The sequence below is a fragment of the Amblyomma americanum genome, chromosome 6 (assembly GCF_052857255.1).
Source record: "Amblyomma americanum isolate KBUSLIRL-KWMA chromosome 6, ASM5285725v1, whole genome shotgun sequence".
Classification (NCBI taxonomy): Eukaryota; Metazoa; Arthropoda; class Arachnida; order Ixodida; family Ixodidae; genus Amblyomma; species Amblyomma americanum.
In genome coordinates, this window is record NC_135502.1 from 111450038 (window position 1) to 111467911 (window position 17874).

General features: G+C 46.8%; 1 protein-coding gene across 1 annotated transcript; it reads left to right on the forward strand.

The window, feature by feature from the left end:
- The first annotated feature begins 509 nt into the window (after positions 1–509).
- LOC144095450 (uncharacterized) lies at positions 510–13648 on the forward strand. Its single transcript, XM_077629187.1, has 9 exons — positions 510–952; positions 1602–2267; positions 3354–3476; positions 4477–4722; positions 7356–7467; positions 9689–9761; positions 10841–10994; positions 12596–12758; positions 13117–13648. The coding sequence occupies exons 1-9, from the start codon at positions 655–657 to the stop codon at positions 13646–13648; spliced, it is 2367 nt and encodes a 788-aa protein (XP_077485313.1). The 5' UTR covers positions 510–654.
- The last annotated feature ends 4226 nt before the right edge of the window (positions 13649–17874 follow it).

The window sequence follows — 17874 nt, forward strand, 5'->3', positions numbered from 1 at the left end:
GTTGTGCAAGTGTACAACATATATATTTTTGTCTTTCAACTGTAAAAATTAAATATTTAGTTTTTGTGCCTGGTCGTTAGTCGCAGCTGGTGGCTCTATGTTTCAGGGCTATTGCAGCTATTAATCTTGCAACAGGAACGAAGGTTGAGAAGACAGGCAGAAAGCAACACTGCCTGGCACCGAGAGTTGCTGCAGTCATAACAGCACTCAAAGACTACGACTTTTATATTTTTGGCTTGTGTTGCTCTTTCTAGGACTGCACGTTTCTTTTCGGGAGTAATAAGCCTTTTATTATTGGCATTGATAAATGTGGTACTCACAAATAGTTTTGTAGCAGGGTGTTGTAAAGTGACGTCAGCCGCAATCAGACTGCCTTGCAAGCGCTGACGGCACGCGCGTTTATAGTTTGATATCCTTCCCTTGTTCTCCCTTTCCCCTTTCCCCCTCTCTGTTTCGTATATATACGCTCCGAGCCGGAAGCAATAAAGATTTCATGTTGCAACCTTCGAACGGCGTACTGTCGTATACAGTAAGACACGCCACGTGTGTCGTAACGATGTAACAGTGGCGACGAGGCCAGAAAGAACCCTTGAGGTGAAAAATGATGTAAGCCAGGCAGTTAAGCAGGAAACAGCGGCCGCGGAAATACCGACCATGGCTCATCATCAACTACCGGAATACGATGACCAGTCCGACAACTGGAAGGCCTACATCACGAAGGTAGAAGCTTATTTTGAGGCAACTGGCGTCAGCGACTCGGGAAAGAAGAGGATGTTGCTGGTAGCAGCATTGAGTACGCGCACCGTGCAAGCGCTCTCAGGACAGGTTGCACCGAGGAAGCCAAACTCGCTGACGTACGAGGAAGCAGTCAAAGTTTTGGATGCCTACTTCGACCCCAAGCGTCATGAAATAACGGAGAGCTATCGGTTCTTCAATCGCTGCCAGTTGGTTGGTGAGTTCATCGTTGAAGTTCGCCGGATGGCGGATGGCTTTAATTTCGGTGACATGCTAGACCGGATGCTTCGCGACAGAATCGTCTGTGGCGTGAGGTCAAGCGCTATTCAGAAGCAGCTATTATCGAAAACAGATTTGACGTTGAAGGAGGCTGCCCCGCCGCGGTGGCTCAGTGGTTAGGGCGCTCGACTGCTGATCCGGAGTTCCCGGGTTCGAACCCGACCGCGGCGGCAGCGTTTTTATGGAGGAAAAACGCTAAGGCGCCCGTGTGCTGTGCGATGTCAGTGCACGTTAAAGATCCCCAGGTGGTCGAAATTACTCCGGAGCCCTCCACTACGGCACCTCTTCTTCCTTTCTTCTTTCACTCCCTCCTTTATCCCTTCCCTTACGGCGCGGTTCAGGTGTCCAACGATATATGAGACAGATACTGCGCCATTTCCTATCCCCCAAAAACCAAATATTATTATTGAAGGAGGCTGAAACAATTGCCATATGAGCAGAAGCAGCGGAAAACGATACAAAGAAGATGTCCTCTGACATTGAACCCGTACTCAAGGTCAATGCACGACAAGCTGATGAACTGGTGTCAGTATGTGGGCGTTGCGGAAGTAAGAAACACAACAGAAACGCCTGCGGCTGGGCGAAAGCGAGGTGTTACCGCTGTGGTGTATACGGCCATCTGGCGAAGATGTGCCAAAGCGACGTGCGGAAAGGACGCCCAAAGGCACGTTCACAATGCAGGCAAGGAGAAGCGTTTGCAGTAACAGCGGATGTTACTGAGGAAAATGGAGACGATGCGCACATTTGGACACTAACCGCACCCTTCAATGGTCGGCTACCACCACCTATTCTTCGTACTTTCACATGGTGTGGCATTGACGTACCTATGATTGTGGACACCGGTTCACCCGTCTGTGTTGTGTCCAAAGAGATTTTTGAGAAAAACCGTGAACATTGGCCGCAATTAGGACCCGCATTCATTAAACTGTCCTGTTATCTTGGACAACTTGCAGTAGTAGGGAAACTGAGTATGTCAGTGTCCTACAACGACAAGGAGGTCAAGAGTTCCTTGATGGTCCTGAACTGTTCAGGTCCGAGCCTTTGTGGACGGGAGTTGATTTCCAAGTTCAATGACGCAGGAACCTCGGTGTTGAACGTATCAGTGCAACAAAACTCTGGTCCGGGAAGCAGCCATACCTACGCCACGCATGCCGTCCTGTCAGAGTTCAAAGACGTCTTCAGCCCCGAGCTGGGCCTAATTGACGGACACCCTGTTCATCTGAAGCTCAAGGAAGGCGCCATGCCGAAATTTTGTAAGGCCCGTTCCCTTCCATTTGCTTTACGCGACAAAGTTTCGAAAGAGATTGATAGGCTCGTAACGCTTGGAGTACTGTCACCTGTAACGCACGCCGAATGGGCTACTCCCATTGTGCCTGTAATGAAGAAGAACGGCGAGGTTAGAATCTGCGTTGATTTTAAGGTGACCCTGAATCTCGTCTGTGAACTGGAGCAGTACCCGTTGCCAGCTATTGATGACATCTTCGCATGCCTGAACGGTGGGGACTGCTTAAGCACGCTGGATTTAAAAGACGCGTATAACCAAGTCCCCCTCGATGAGGACTCAAGGAAGATGTGCGTAATCAATACCCACCGTGGGTTGTTTTGCTACAACCGACTGGCGTTCGGCATAGCTTCCGCGCCTGCCATCTTCCAGCGGAAAATAGAAACAGTTCTGCAGGGCCTGACAGGTGTTCAGGCTTACCTTGACGACGTTTTGGTATCAGAAAAACTTGGTAGCACCGACAGATTACGACAAGTACTGCAGCGTTTTCGTGAGCATGGAGGGAAGTTCAGACTTGAGAAATGCAGCTTTCGCCAAGAGGCAGTGACGTATCTGGGTCATAAAATTGATCGTGAAGGTCTGCATCCGATAGAGAAGCATGTTGAAGCAATGGCGCAAGCCCCCAACCCTCAAAATGTTCAGCAGTTGAGGTCGTTTCTGGGCATGATTACATTTTATTCGAAGTTCGTGCCCAACATGTCTTCCGTACTTGCACCGCTGTACAAGTTATTGGAGAACAGCACACGTTGGTTCTGGGGACATGCGCAAGAAGCAGCTTTTCGTGCAGCAAAAAAACGCCTTCGGGAAGCGGCTGTGCTGGCTCACTATGATCCCGAGAGACCCCTCAAGCTAGAGTGTGACGCTTCACAGGACGGAATAGGTGCCGTGCTTTTCCATACATTCGGAAAGGTAAACAAACCTGTCGGGTTCCGTTCTAGGACGCTAACAAGGGCTGAGAAAAATTATTCCCAGCTTGAGAGGGAAGCCCTTGCTCTTGTGTTTGGAGTGTCCAAATTCCGTGATTATCTCGTAGGCCGAGAATTTGTATTGGTCACCGACCACCAGCCGCTCCTGGGTCTGCTGAAGGCGGATCGACCAACTCCAGCATTGGCAGCCGCCAGAATACAGCGCTGGGCGCTTTACTTGGGCGGATTCCGCTATCAGCTTCAATACTCTCCTGGTAAACAACTCCTCAACGCTGACGCCCTTAGTAGACTGCCACAACGGACGTCTGAGCCGAAGCCACCAGAAGCGGACCCACCAGACTATCTGCTGGCCTTGAGTGTGTTCGATAAGGGAACTGTGTCAGTTGAGGAGCTAAGGCAGTTGAGTGCGGGCGACCCTGCTCAGAGTCAAGTTATGCGATTCACCAAGAACGGTTGGCCGCCCTGCGCGAAAGGCTTGAACACGAGTGTCGCACCTTTTTTTTGACAAGAAATTGGAGCTTTCTTTGGCCCACGGGTTGTTATACTGGGGCCGGCGAGTAGTCGTTCCGATGGAGGCGCGACGTCGCATCTTATACCTTTTGCATGAGACGCACCAGGGATCGTCCGCTATGAAGGCGGTTGCTAGATCGTCGTTCTGGTGGCCAGGGTTAGATCGCGAAATAGAGGCAGTGACAGCGTCATGTCAGAGTTGTGTCCAAAACCTGCCCATGCCAGCTACAGCAACGCCAAAAGGCTGGCCCGCTACTGTTGAAAAATGGGCAAGGGTACATATCGATTTTGCGGGACCTATTGCAGGGAACATGGTATTCGTGGTCGTGGACGCATACAGTAAGTGGATTGAAGCTGTGCCACTCCGACAAGCAAACGCTTCATGCACAATCAACTGCCTGCGCGGTATCTTCTGCAGATTTGGCGTGCCACGAACCATCGTATCCGATAATGGAACGCAGTTTACCGCTGACGAGTTCGCTACTTTTGTCAAGAGGAACAACATAACGCATCTCCGCACCGCTGTATATCACCCTCAATCGAACGGCCTAGCAGAAAGGGCTGTCAGGACAATTAAGGACGGCCTCAAGAAGATTGGTGAGGGGCGGCTGGAAGATAATATAAACAAGCTCCTTTTCAATTACAGAAGGACACCTAACCACTCTGGAAAATCGCCGTCAGAGCTGCTCTTCGGATATAAAATTCGATCCCGTTTAGATGCATGTTTCCCTCCTGTACACGCAGGGCCAGCGAACGAAGCAAACGAGTGGCCACTGCCATTGCCTGAAGCTACCGTGTACGCCCGCAACTTCGGAAGGGGTGAGAAATGGACTCCAGGAATTGTAGAGTCTACAACAGGCTCTCGGATGGTGAGCATTCGAACACCAGCCGGATCAGTAAGACGACATGTTGACCAGGTGCGGGACCGGGAAGATGCGACGCCACCGTTTGGTAAAGACCAAGAAGCGGCAAAACGAGACTCTAGAACGGGTACTCCTAGCGACTACCCACTGTTGCCGAGAACGCCAGCCGAACAAGGGGGCATAACAGAACCTGAGCATGAACTTCAGCCGGAACTCGTAGGGAGCAACGCTGAACCCGTCAGGTCACCCCAAGCCTTGCGGCGCTCTACACGTCAAAGGAAACCAGTACAGCGACTTCACTATTAAGGAAGAAGAGATGTTGTAAAGTGACGTCAGCCGCAATCAGACTGCCTTGCAAGCGCTGACGGCACGTGCGTTTATAGTTTGATATCCTTCCCTTGTTCTCCCTTTCCCCTTTCCCCCCCTCTCTGTTTCGTATATATACGCCCCGAGCCGGAAGCAATAAAGATTTCATGTTGCAACCTTCGAACGGCGTACTGTCGTATACAGTAAGACACGCCACGTGTGTCGTAACGATGAAACACAGGGAGACTGCTTAAAACTCAAGGCCCCATGTTTTCACTTTCATTTTAATGAAGTGCTCCTTCATACAAGCTATTTTGTTTTCGGTTCGCAGGCAATGCTACACCAATGAAAATCAGTGTGTTGTGCAAACCTTTCATATTTAGACATTGTTAAATTGGCTGCAGGCAAGTTCCCTCGAGCAGTGAACTATCGAACCTCACGCTTTCAATTGTGTAAGCGACGTAAAGAGCGCATTTGTAATTTAATGTGCACTTCTTTAAATGCTTGCAGAAAAGCCGCATTTTGTGGGGAAAAAATTATTGAAATAAAAGAACAACCAGGCAACAGAACTTTCCATTACTTTGAAACATATATTCTGCAAACAAAAAAGAAAGATGTGTGTAAATTAACAGCAAGCCAAAAACAGAGAACTGAACTCTCTTTTTATTCACTGATTTTCTGTACATGATAGAAAAGAAACACTGTAAAATAACAGAATCGCTGAAAACAGAAAGTGAATTTCACAGACCTTTTGCAAGCTTTCAGTAAATAATGATGAAGAAAAGTATGAAAATCACAGACTTACTTCGAAACAGAAAATGAAACTTTAAAGAAGGTTCACAGTGATTTTCGGTAAATAATAAAAAAGTGACATTGTAAAATTAGTGTTTAGAATTTCGAAAATGCGGTGGCCCTCGGCGGTCGCCGAAAAAATTTCACCGATATCACGCCAATAGATATGCTTTCAAAACCTTGCAGGCAAATCCCAACAAATTTGGCCGTTATCATGCCAATACACATGCGCTTTCGAGAAACTTGCAGGCAAAGCAACCTTTTCAGTGCACGTAGCCCGCCGAAATAGCCAAAGTTTGTTGGGCCACAGCGCCAAAGGTAATCGTGCTTTCGAAATTATGCAAACCGGTATGGCTATTACTTACGGTGGGCTACACGCCTCTCAATAATTAAGCAGCGCAATATTAATGGTTAAACATTTAACTATTCAATATTAGTTAACCAACTAGCTGCTAGTTATCACACCTTAGCTATATTCTGATACACTTCACTGCTGGCCATGCTATTCCGAAAAAGAGCGCTGTTCTAACCCGAAAACCTTGTGAGGAGCAAAACCGCAAAAGAGGACTGGACTGAGACAGGCGACAACAAAGGGCGGGCCTCAGTACTGTCCTGTCTTGCGGTTTTGCTCTTCACGATGTCCTGCCAACTGGCCTAACACCAAATCCTTCTAAGTAACTCGAAAAGGCTATTTTTTAAAATTGTGCAAGGCCTTCGGCCGCAAACCGCACATTGTGATGCTTTCCAAGCTCAACCTACCCTCGTGGACGAGTGCCCCGGATACACTATTCCTACAATTTACACAAAGTGGTTGTTTACCTTTTAAGCCTCATCATTGTCTCCCGCTTCACACATTGGACCGCGGGATAAGTATTTCTTGTTGTTTATCGCGAGTTATTTGTGCATGTCATTATCAGTCTCCTCAGACAAAGAACGCGAGCTCAAGCCAGATAAAGAAGCCTGGTGCTTGGCGCCGTCAGCCGTGGCCTCCTGCCGTCAAAGGACATCGTGCCGAAAGAGAAGAGAGGACTTTCGAAAGATAATTACAGTTTAAAGACACGTAAGTTACCAATCTCCTCACCCTTGCAAGGTAGGATTACTAGAGAAATTATATGACCATTTCATCTGTTTATTTGCTGTGATCACCGGTGTTCTAGCGACCACTTTCAAAACTTCCTAAACGTGTGCTCGAAGTAGAAAATCTTTTGAGGAACACACCCTCAGCCGCGGCGGATGTCAGTTCACTAGGAAATTCTATAGATTAGCTGGGTCATAAGCTAAGGTTTAATAACTGTCTTTTCATTAGCTCGCTATGAAGGTAAGTGGACCCACAAGGCTAATTTGCCTACCTCTGCCTCAATTTGAATTGCACTATCCTGTTTTGGTTTGCATTATCATTTCATCGTTTGGGTTGAACGCCTTTGGTTGGCACAGTGTGGTCATTAAAAACATAGGTATTATGGTGAATGAATGATTACGCCAGCTTACATGTGCAGCTTTTAATTCTCGACGCTTAACTGAAGGAATGGTAAGGAATGCTTTTGGAGTAACTTTCTTTTCACAAACAAAAAAATTAAGCATGGTCCATTCCCGGCCTTTGCAACGAACACATATACTTGCATGTCGTTTGGGACCTAACGTTTCCCACCTTCTTTGATTCAGTTGCCGGTGCAGTCGGAGCTGACGACAGACGCTACCCCAAGCGTGCCGTCAAGGAAGTCAGCTTCGCGGAGGACGCCGAAGACAGCCGCCAGTGGTCATCCGGCCAGCCCTCGTGAGTGGGCGGGTTCCCGGGGGAAGCCCGCTTATTTAGTTATTCCCTGTGCACCTCAAATATCCGTAAAAGCGATATCAAGAGAGGGGTATTTAGTGAGACCAGAAAGCACGTGACGGACCCATCGCCATAAAGAGCTGGGCGGCAGTACATTAAAAGCGAGGTCTAAACCAATCGGGAGCATACACGACAAATTATGGCGGGATCTTTTGGAACTAAAGGTGTGAATGGAAAAATAAAAGCATTAAGTGTTGAGGTGCATGTCCATGTATGCCTGTGCTCTTTGGCTATTACCTAAAGGTGAGCCTATAATGGCACAGTAAGGCATTGCGAGATGAAACTGAAGACTAAGCAAACTTTCCTCAGGGGTATTCACTCTGTAAAAGAACTTCTTGAGCTGAATTTGTCGCTGGTGTGACACTTTCTCGCCGTATGTGGACGAGGCTCAAACTGGAGGTACTGGATTGGAAGTGGAAATTTTCCAGCTGAAAGCAAGAAATGTTCTAGCTGGACACGATTTCCGGTTAAATAATATAGCTACAAACATGTAGTTCTAGCTGGAATTGGACATTTCCAGCTGAAAGGCATGATTTGATGTTCAATCATTTATTTATTACAGATACCTAAAGGGCCCTTGGGAGGGGGCTTTACATGAGAGTGCTACAAAGCACCAACTTCTTGCTTCCGACAGAAGCTATATTACTGTTTTCAACCAATGTTCTGCAGAGACTTTCCCTGAAACAGTCCGTTAGCAGACATATGCTAATAAAGCAAAAATAATAAAGATGTCTTGCTACCCAGCTGGGAATCAGCAGAGCTTTGGGCAATTGCATGGCTGTAAGTTCTCAGATATTAATAACTAGGGATTATGAACGGTTTGAGGTTTTACGATGATACGATTGCTGTTTTGTTTTCTGTAATAGCATGTTGTAGAAGACACTTGATTAGGCTACAGCTTAATTGTTTTTTTTTCTTTGGCACGGAATTGTAAGGTTCTGTCAGAACCGCTGTATTTGATTCTATGCAACAAGCCACGCTTACAACAACTACCTTGTGATGAAATGCAGCCTCACCCGAGACGTCTTCCAGTGGGTCCCGCTACCTGAGACGGCAGCGAAAAGCGATCAAGTACATGGAATGCGAGGAAAACTCAAACGAGGAATACCTGTGTGAGTTGTCTTCAAAAACCGGTTCCTGGCTTGCAGAACGATGATGGGAAATGCGTGCTTCGTTGTAAATGAGCCTTTAAGCAGAGCTATATAGTAAGTAATGAACATTAGAAATGCAGTGTGCTTTGTCTACAACGTCAGGTGCTCTTGGCTACTTACATGCTCCACACTAGGGAGCGGCCAGTTAGACAACGTCTTACAATGCTAATGTCTAGCGCACAGAAGGCGTCCTGTTAAGGTTTCATTTTATCGTGGCATAATGAGCCTTGAACACCCAGACGCGCATATTTCAGGCGCAGTTTGAGGGCCCTTCAGTCGGCGAGCATTGCATACAAAATGTCAGCATCCTCACACCCTTTTCTGAAACCACGGCCTGGATACTCTGTAGTTTGCGATGACTGCGGAATGGACTACACCCTGGCGACTGCCCCGAACACGGACCATTGACCCACGTCAAGGACGCAGAGGTGAGGGTCAAGCACTTGTACTTTGGATGGTGATCATACAACACTGTTTTCAAACTGCGTTCGCGCCGATGAAAACTTCTACAGCGAACTTGCCCAGCGGAGACAGTGGTGCTTAAAGACCATGCGTTCATCTTAGTGGAGCTCTTGACTATGACAATTCCCTCTCCCTCCTTTCACCGCCTGTTGCATTCTTGCCTTGACAGCGTGGTTCGGGTTCCCGCCTTGAGCGACACTGTTAACTGCGCCTTTCCTTTTTGACCTCACCAGCATACAACACGTGCATGCCTTTTTATGATTTCAGCTCGTTTCAAAGACTACCGCAGTCAAGCGAACGCAAATGAAAACAATTGTAGAGTCAAGAACTTCAGGTCCAGAGAATATGAAAAGTGTAATCTGTGCATTTCCCGTGCTATAAAAAACATTAGCCACTGGCATTGCAGGGAGCCTCAAACTGAAGCGCTGTTTGCAGGTGGAGGCCGGGGACCCGCTTCTTGCCAACAAAACCCTCCCCGAGGGCATGTCCATCTGCCGCTCTACTATTAAAGGGGCCCAGTACGGAGTGCTCGCCCTGAAAACACATCCCAGGAGGGTCTACTTTGGTCCATACGAGGGTTTCAAGGTGGAGGACAACGTAGAGGACAACGGCTACACCTGGCAGGTGCGTCGGACACAGGACCTCTTAAGAACCATTGAGGCAGTGGTTACAGAACTTGTCTTTGTACTTAGCAACAGCTGTTAGATAGTTACAATATATATATATATATATATATATATATATATATATATATATATATATATATATATATATATATATATATATATATATATTCACTCATTGGCCTACTGCCGTCAGATACGATGCAAAGGAACTTTTCACGCCTTGTACCTTTCAGAATGAACCTACATATTGCCTGATGTACATTTGAAATGCTCGATACGAATCTCTCTCCGCATGATCTTTCATTTACGGAGGGAAGTACGTCCACAGTCCTTGTGTTAGCGAAATATCTGCCTTACTTTTTTTAAAAAGCACGGCAGTTTTTAATGGTGTTGTGTGCAGCGCACTTTGGTTGAATTCAGCTTCGCAAGTCATCACTGTGAACATTGTTGCTGCCTTCTACATTATAGCGTTAGGCTAAGATTGGCCAAAACCATACTTACAGCATTCTTTTGCAAAATTCCTTCGATTTTTCACTCTTTCAGCATTCTTCATAGCATTTGTTGGCGCAAAATGACTCTTATTGCGTACGTCATAGAAATGAAATGTTCGCAAGACTGGTCGGTTTCTTTGCACTCGAGGAACTGAATGTGGTGCTCTGGAGCACAGCCCTTGAGGAATGAAACCCATTCGCTTTGTAGCTATGCACCGACAATCCTCACACGAACTTTAACTTGCAAAGCAGGTAATGTTATTGACTGAAGGTTACAAAGACTCGAACCACATTTCGCGATCTTTGTTTCGTTCTGATTTCTTTTGGTTCTCTCATTGGGGTCATCAACAGAGGCATAGGTCGCTGGGAAGTCATTACCAATTACAAAGGACTAGAAGAAATTTTGTAAACGAAATGTAGTAAATATACCACCCCTTTACTTCATAGTAGCTTCTAGCAGGCTTGCGATGGCCAGGGGAGACGATAGAAAGAAAGCTTCACAAATATGTCAGATAGTTTCATGGCGCCCCTAAGCTAAAGGTGAGGACAGAACGCCAAAGCGATGTTCTTCCCGGCTTGTCCGCAGGTTCGCAAGGATGGGGAGGTGTTCCTGGTAGGCGGTCGTCCGCTGGACAGATCCATCTGGATGCGATACGTGAACTGCGCGGCCAGTCCGCAGGCGCAGAACCCGGTGGCCTTCAGGCGTTACAGCAACATATACATGCCGGACACCCAAGGCCGTGGGCGCTGGCAAGGAGCTCGTGTGTTACAGCACAGCGTTCGCTCGAGATCTATGGCTGCTCGGCAAGCCACGAGGTTCGGGGCCGCCCGGGGAAGGTGAGGGTCTCGTCGTTTCACGCCAACAATGAACAACTGCAAATGGGTTGGGTGAGCTGATTTGAAAGAGAGGCTGATGATCGAGATCAGCCATTTTCAAAAATCTAGACTAATATGGATATTACTTATGTTGGGCTACACGGCTCTCAATTAGTCAGGAGCCTAACAGTAATAGATAAACATTTAACTAATCTGTTTATTTACCAGCTTTGTAGTTATCACATCTTAAAGGAGTACAGACACCAAATTTTTGCTTGTGTGCTTTCTTCTTTCAAATCATGCGTCAGAGGTTGATATACGTAATCACGCCGTGTTATCCGCCTAAGAGTGCTACATAGTTTGTAACTGATGTTTTTCTTGATGCTGTTCTGGTTTCATCAGCCGAACGATGCCTGTGTTTAGGTCACGCGAAGATTGAAAAAAAAAAGGACAGTATAACTGCTGATACGTCACTTATTGTGATTTCCAGCTCTTGCAGCAGGCTGATTTTATGAGTGACTCCCAGTAGTCCTTGCGAAAGTGCCTGATTTTCGGCACTCTTTTTGGCATGCAGCTAGGATACCGAGGGCCTATCCTGAGCTTTCCTTACTCCATGGCATCTCTTGAGCTTTCCTTTCTAAACGGCGTCCGCCTATTTTTCGCCGCACGTGGTGCAGCACGGAGATGGCACGCCGGCTTTGCGTCGCGCTAATGCTGGCCGCGCAAACTTCACCCTGCCATAGTTCGCTCCATGTCGGTTGGCCTTTAGATGTATCCTCATGCGCTACACCGCTGACAATGGCATGCCAAAAAGACGCTTTTCTAATTCAAAAAGCCGGTTTGAAAACATTGCTGACAGTTTAGGTGAGACGTCCTGTATATATGGACCACGAATGGCGCCAGAATATTCGTCGTCGGGCAGCCCAAAGGAGAAATAATGGGAGATAGGAGGGAGAATCAGATTTAAAGTAGACATGATGGTTTTGTGCCAGTACTCCTCATGAAGACAAAATAAGCAAGAGGAGCAAAATAACAAACTGATCTTTCGAGAGCTTCAAATGCTCTCCTGCCAGCGAGAGCACTTAACAAGGCCCTCAGTATTGGAAAGCCCTCTCCTCATCAGGATCTCAGGGAAGCGCTGTGAAAGGATCTGGTTAGGTCTGCCAGGTCCTCGGGATGGTGGCCGTCCACGCTCGCCTCCCTCTTTGCGCCAACACTGACAAAAACATTTATTTTTTCCCACTCTTTTGTCACCTTCGGAAAACTCGAACCTTGAAGTAAGCACCAGACATGGTAGTATAGCTTATAAGAACGGCCAGCATTCATGCAGTTGTCCTTGCCAGTACAGAGCTGCGCCTGTGGTACTTTGCACAAGCAACTGCACAAGGTGTTGAAAACAACGCGGTAGTAACTCTTCTGAACACGTCTGTATAGATGTGAATTTGTGATGACTTATAATTTATGCTGAAACTTCTGCTAATTCATTCCCGAGCTCTCCACAAATTGTCTATTTTTATACCCTCAGAAAGTGGGAATCGGGAGGCAAAACCAAAACTGGTCTTCTGCTACACATGCGGCAAGGTGTTTTCCGCGCCAGACGGCTTGGAGAAGCACAGGCAGCGCAAGCACCCGCAGAGGCCACAGGGAAGGCACCGCTGCACCTACTGCCCCTATTCAAGCAATGAAGAGTTAGTCAAGATTTCACTCCTCCCCTTGTTCTGGTTTTTTTTTGTTAATATGTAGAGACACCTGCGGCACAAACAATGCCGTTCCAATATTCATATTCAAAAAGGGCAGGAAGGGGTGGGGGCAATAGCTCACTGTTACAAGAGAAAAGTGTTTCAACAGGATGTCGTTGCATAATTGAAAAAAATACGCCTTTTCTTTCGGCTCTCCTCCCGGACGAATTAGTGACACTGAGGGGTGGATCCGCGGCCACGTGTGGTAGCATATGCATGCATTGGGCTTCTTAGTTTATCAACTCTGCGCCGTCAAATAATGAGGCTGACATGCTCTTCCCTCCTCGTTTCGTTCGCTTCCACGCAGAGCTAATGTCGTCGGACACCAGAAGACCCACACGGGCGAGCGTCCCTTCGTGTGCCAGGTGTGCGACAAGGGCTTCACACGGCAAGCACATCTCAACCTCATCCGCTCTGGTCCACTCTGGGGAGCGGCCGCACGAGTGCCCTCAGCGTGGACAGCGCTTCAGCCAGGCGTCTCTGCACCGCACGGTGCAGCACTGTGTGGACGGCGGGCTACATCCCACCTGTGTCCCCTCTGCGGAAAGGGGTTCTCCAGGAAGGGCCACCTCAACAGACACCTTACTAAGCACATGGGGGAGAGGCCCCACGCCTGCTCACACTGCGCCAATAGGTTCACTGAACGGGCTTATGTTCAGAGACATGAGAGGGTGGTGCACGGCCGCCAGTACCAGCTGCACTGCCCGCACTGCAGGAGAGGGTGCTGGGACATGGCCCATATGAGAGGACACGTGCGCGATTGCCACGGCTCCGCTGGGGATGACCAACCACAGTACAGCGATGTGAGTGAAAGACTCAGTGCAGGTGGAGTCATGTAAAAGCGAGGAAGGGAGGAAGTGTGGCAGCCGTAGAGCCGGCGTGAAAGTAGTGTAAAGCAAACAAGGAAAGGAAAAGCCAAGGCAGTCATCCTAAGCAGTAGTTAGCGAGGAATAGTTTTGAGAGAACTCCCAGGATGCAGGACTAGACCCAGCAGCGTCGAGAAGACTCGACAGAGCACAGATACGCACGAGGGTGGAAAATGGTTTCCTTTCAATGAACATGTTAAGCTGTAGATTTTTATTAGAACAGAAAAAAAATGGCGTGACCCTTCATATATTCATATACAGAAAGGCTGTACGGACTGCACAGAAAAATTTACGTACAGAAAGACCTGAACAGAAAAAGAAAATCCCATTGCCTGAGACGCAGTTACCTGTGTTGAGCCAACGTGGAACATGAAGAAGAGTAAAATTAAAAACTGGCGCAAATTCTTCTTTAGTATTAGTTCTCAGTCAATCCTGACTGCTTGAATACTTTCTTGTGATGCGTTTGAATTCAGTGCGCTCATGCCTATGCATCGTCATGAGCACAGTGAAGGCGCCTTTGTTTCCGCAGACTATAGGCGGCTTAATACTGTTTTTCTTGTTCGTAAATTGATCCTAAAGTGTGTTTGCCCTTGTCCTGTTGTTGGTGTTGTTCTAATTGAAAAGTGGTGGTTGATACTGTTTTCATTGTTTTATTAAAAGTTGTAATTCTGCATGCACCCAAAAAGTACGAGACGGGCGGGGATTGGCAGGATAATTCATTTGGTACCATTTTCAAGGTTCACTGTTTTGTTATTTCACTCTAATTTAGAAAGCGTGTCTCCCGATGCTGTTATCGCACCGTTTCCATCAGATTTCCCGCTGTTGCTTTGCATTTGGTGTTCCCTGTATTTGCTCTGGACTCTGTGCTCTTGCTAACAAGATTTCACAATGTGACTCAGTTCCAACAAGTTCGGCATTTGAGCTTTTCTAGTTTTTCTACTGTTTATGGTTGTGGTTATGAGCACTTCCTGCAGTATTTATTGAGTTCGCACTTTCAACCAACCCTGTAACGTCTCTGTAACTAGCAGTATGAATAAAAAGTGAATAAACAATGAAAAGCACATGCTCTTTGATGAGTATACCATGAATCTGACTGCCATGACCTGACCAACTTCAACTGTATGAGCTATTCGTACAGCGCTTTTTCTTCGTATGACATTGAGCAGTAGAGACGAAACAATATCGTTGAACCCTTAAACATGTAAAAGGAAACCTGGATGGATCATGTTTTTCGTTTTGCTACAGTCTGTATTCCTTTCTTCACGTTACGGTTTACAGAATAGCCTATGCTCACGTATGGACTTGTCAAGGGAAGTGACGGACGCTTTCTCCCTGGCCAGATGTTCGAAGTTGTTTGTATGGCAGTGCGTGCCTCGTAAGTTGTACAACCTCCGTACTCAACATGACGGAAAACTAAAGCCGCAATCAACTGAGATCCTTCGTGCTCCTGCGCTAAAGGTGACGACGGAATATCTATGACGAAAGCTGAGAACTGCATGCACAGACTTTCATCGGCGCCTTCACTGCCCTTCCGCTGCTAAGCCTAAGGCCAATGTATATTCCTGCATATCCAGATGAATGCTTCGGTTGCGCCACGAAAGAAATGTTGACATTTACTAGATGGAACAGACAGGCAGGACAGGCACTGACAGCGCCGCAAAGAAAAGAAAATTGGCGGTGGATTAGCTCTGGTCAAACCTGGAATGACGCGATAGCCACAGCTGGCCGAGTGGAACTTGCTCAGTTGAAATGCAGTCAGTCTTTCGCCGCTCCGTTTCGCTGGACGTTCCTTCTTCATCTTCGTCCCACTTGACACGGCGCATGCGCACAGCTGTGGCAGCTCGGTTTCACCGGCAGCAGCAGCTGCTCTGCACCTCGTGGCTGGTCACGTGATCAGCCACGTGATCAGCCACAGCGCCGGCAGCTTCTCCGCACCACATGGCAGCCGCCGCCACGCTGAAGGCTCGAAATGCTGCTGTAATGTAGTTATAGCTACAAAAAAAAACACAGTTCTTTAATGGCGCACCTACACACCCACAATCATACGTTTGCGAAAAATTAACAAAAAACTACTTGATCCTCGCTTTTGTATGCTGTCTTAAATATATGCAGCCTGATGTCGAGTGGGCTATTTGCGCAGTGCCTATGCATTCATAAACTATGCACCCATAATCTATGGTAGGACGTACTGCAGAGCGATAAAAATACGTCCCATATAAACCCAAATGTTTTTGTGAGAGTACTTTGAGTTTATTTAGGAACTAAGCTTTCTTTTTGAGGACGCTTATATGTGGCAGCAATGTGACTTTTTGTTAAAAGTTATTGCAAAAATTTGTGCTCATCATTTACTGGTAGTATGACTTCATTCAGGTAAAGGGTGGGACGAGTGTGCAGTCCTCTTCTGAGTGACAACAGGACAGCTACTGACTTTTGCATAGAGAACTTGAAACAATAAAGCAACAAGAGAAATTGTGTTTAAAATGTATTTTACATCATTACAGTTATTTGCGAGTCCTCTGCAGTTCCAGTGCATTATGAACCCCGTCTTAATGCTGTATGTCTAGGTGGAGAAAACTAGATTAACCTGGATTTGCCCCCTTGATTCGGGAGGTTCAAGTTTTTTTATCGATCCAAGTTTTCGGGTAGGCTGCATGACCGAGAAGTGGATTGAAGGAGTCGGGACAGTCAATTCAATATCCTGAAACATGATGGTATGTATACTGTCGGAATCAGGAGGCAACAGAATACGAGAAGGGGGGATTATTTCGGAATTGTCACACAAACATATAACCTCCAATGTATGACAGGGTGTGTACTTCCACTCATAATTTTACCTTGCAACTGAGTTGAGAGGCGGCGCTACAACTTTTTTTTTTAGAACGTACTGGTGCCCACAAAAGTTTTCCGAACATCAAAATCACAAAAAAAGCTGGATTTCCTCGCCTGCTCGAGGTGCAGCCAGGCATTTAGGGGTCCACTGTGCAGGTCGGGCAGGGAAGTGCAAAGAATACGCACCAATTTGTGGCTTCATGCTTAGATCGAGTGCCAAACAATCAGGCTTTTTTTTTACGATATCCATGTCCCATAAATTTATTTGTTCGACTGTGTTCCTCGGCTTGCGCACACCTCGTCGTAGTGCGAATTAGCTGTTGTCAATTTATTTTACCTTATTTTATAGTCAGAGCGACAGCTGTGAATTCGTGGAGAATTCGCACACTGTCACGCACATTGCTTTCTAGGTAGGCCTCTTTACTTATTGATCACTTTTTAGTATATTCCCGTGGCCGCTGATCCCAACTGCTGTGCTTCAATGGGTGTGGATTTGTGCACGTATCGCGCTCGCATCGGCTCATTTTCTTCCCGTCACGTACATGTGCGTGAGCAAGACTATCGATTTAGACCAGGGGCGGGACTAGTCCGTGAACTTGCCCGAGACCCACTTTATTCCTGCTTTCTACATGCCTGAGCCTACTTTTGTTTTGTGCGGGAGATGTCGAAGCAAATCCCGGACAAAAGGTTGATGATGTGCTCGCACTGTTAAAAGAATGCCATGCTGAAACGTCAGAAACGCTAGAAGAAATCCAACAGGACCTAAACAACATCCTGGACCGTGTTGCTGTGATAGAGAAAAGTATGTCCGCTGTACTTGATATGAAGAAAAACTTCGACACCGTGTCTTCTGTAGAAGACGTCAAGACAAATATATGCAAAACAAACGATGAACTTACAGGTGTAGTCGAAGACATGAAAAACGGAATGAGAAGGAACAACTTGATCATTAAAGGGCTCACTGAAGAAGAACACGAAGGTTATGCAGAAACAGAAAAAATAGTTAAGGATTTCTTTAGCGAGCATCTTAAGATACAGTGTGGTGACATCGAACGTGCCCATCGCCTTAGCCAGCCACGTTCTTATCAAGCTCGACCAATTATAGTTAAATTTCTGAACTTTAAATCTAAACTCGAAGCATTTCAAAATGCACATAAATTGAAAGACCTCACAGAATCAAATGTTTGGCTTTACGAAGACTTCTCCCCGAAGGTTCTACATGCAAGGAAAAAGCTGCGCGACTTCACCAAAGCGAACATCAGAGAAAACGAGCATTATTTTGTAAGATGTGATAAGCTTCACATGAAAAATGGTGTTTACCGGTATGACTCGCCAACAGATAGCGTGAAAAAACTTCTTTCCAGGCACAC

What these genes read in the sequence shown, in the direction of transcription:
- LOC144095450 (XM_077629187.1), top strand. Translation starts at nt 655, where the DNA reads ATGGCTCATCATCAACTACCGGAATACGATGACCAGTCCGACAACTGG. An exon ending in AAAACGAGACTCTAGAACGG is followed by an intron (nt 4,723 to 7,355) that starts GTACTCCTAGCG and finishes TCTTTGATTCAG; the next exon opens with TTGCCGGTGCAGTCGGAGCT. An exon ending in ACAACGGCTACACCTGGCAG is followed by an intron (nt 9,762 to 10,840) that starts GTGCGTCGGACA and finishes GCTTGTCCGCAG; the next exon opens with GTTCGCAAGGATGGGGAGGT.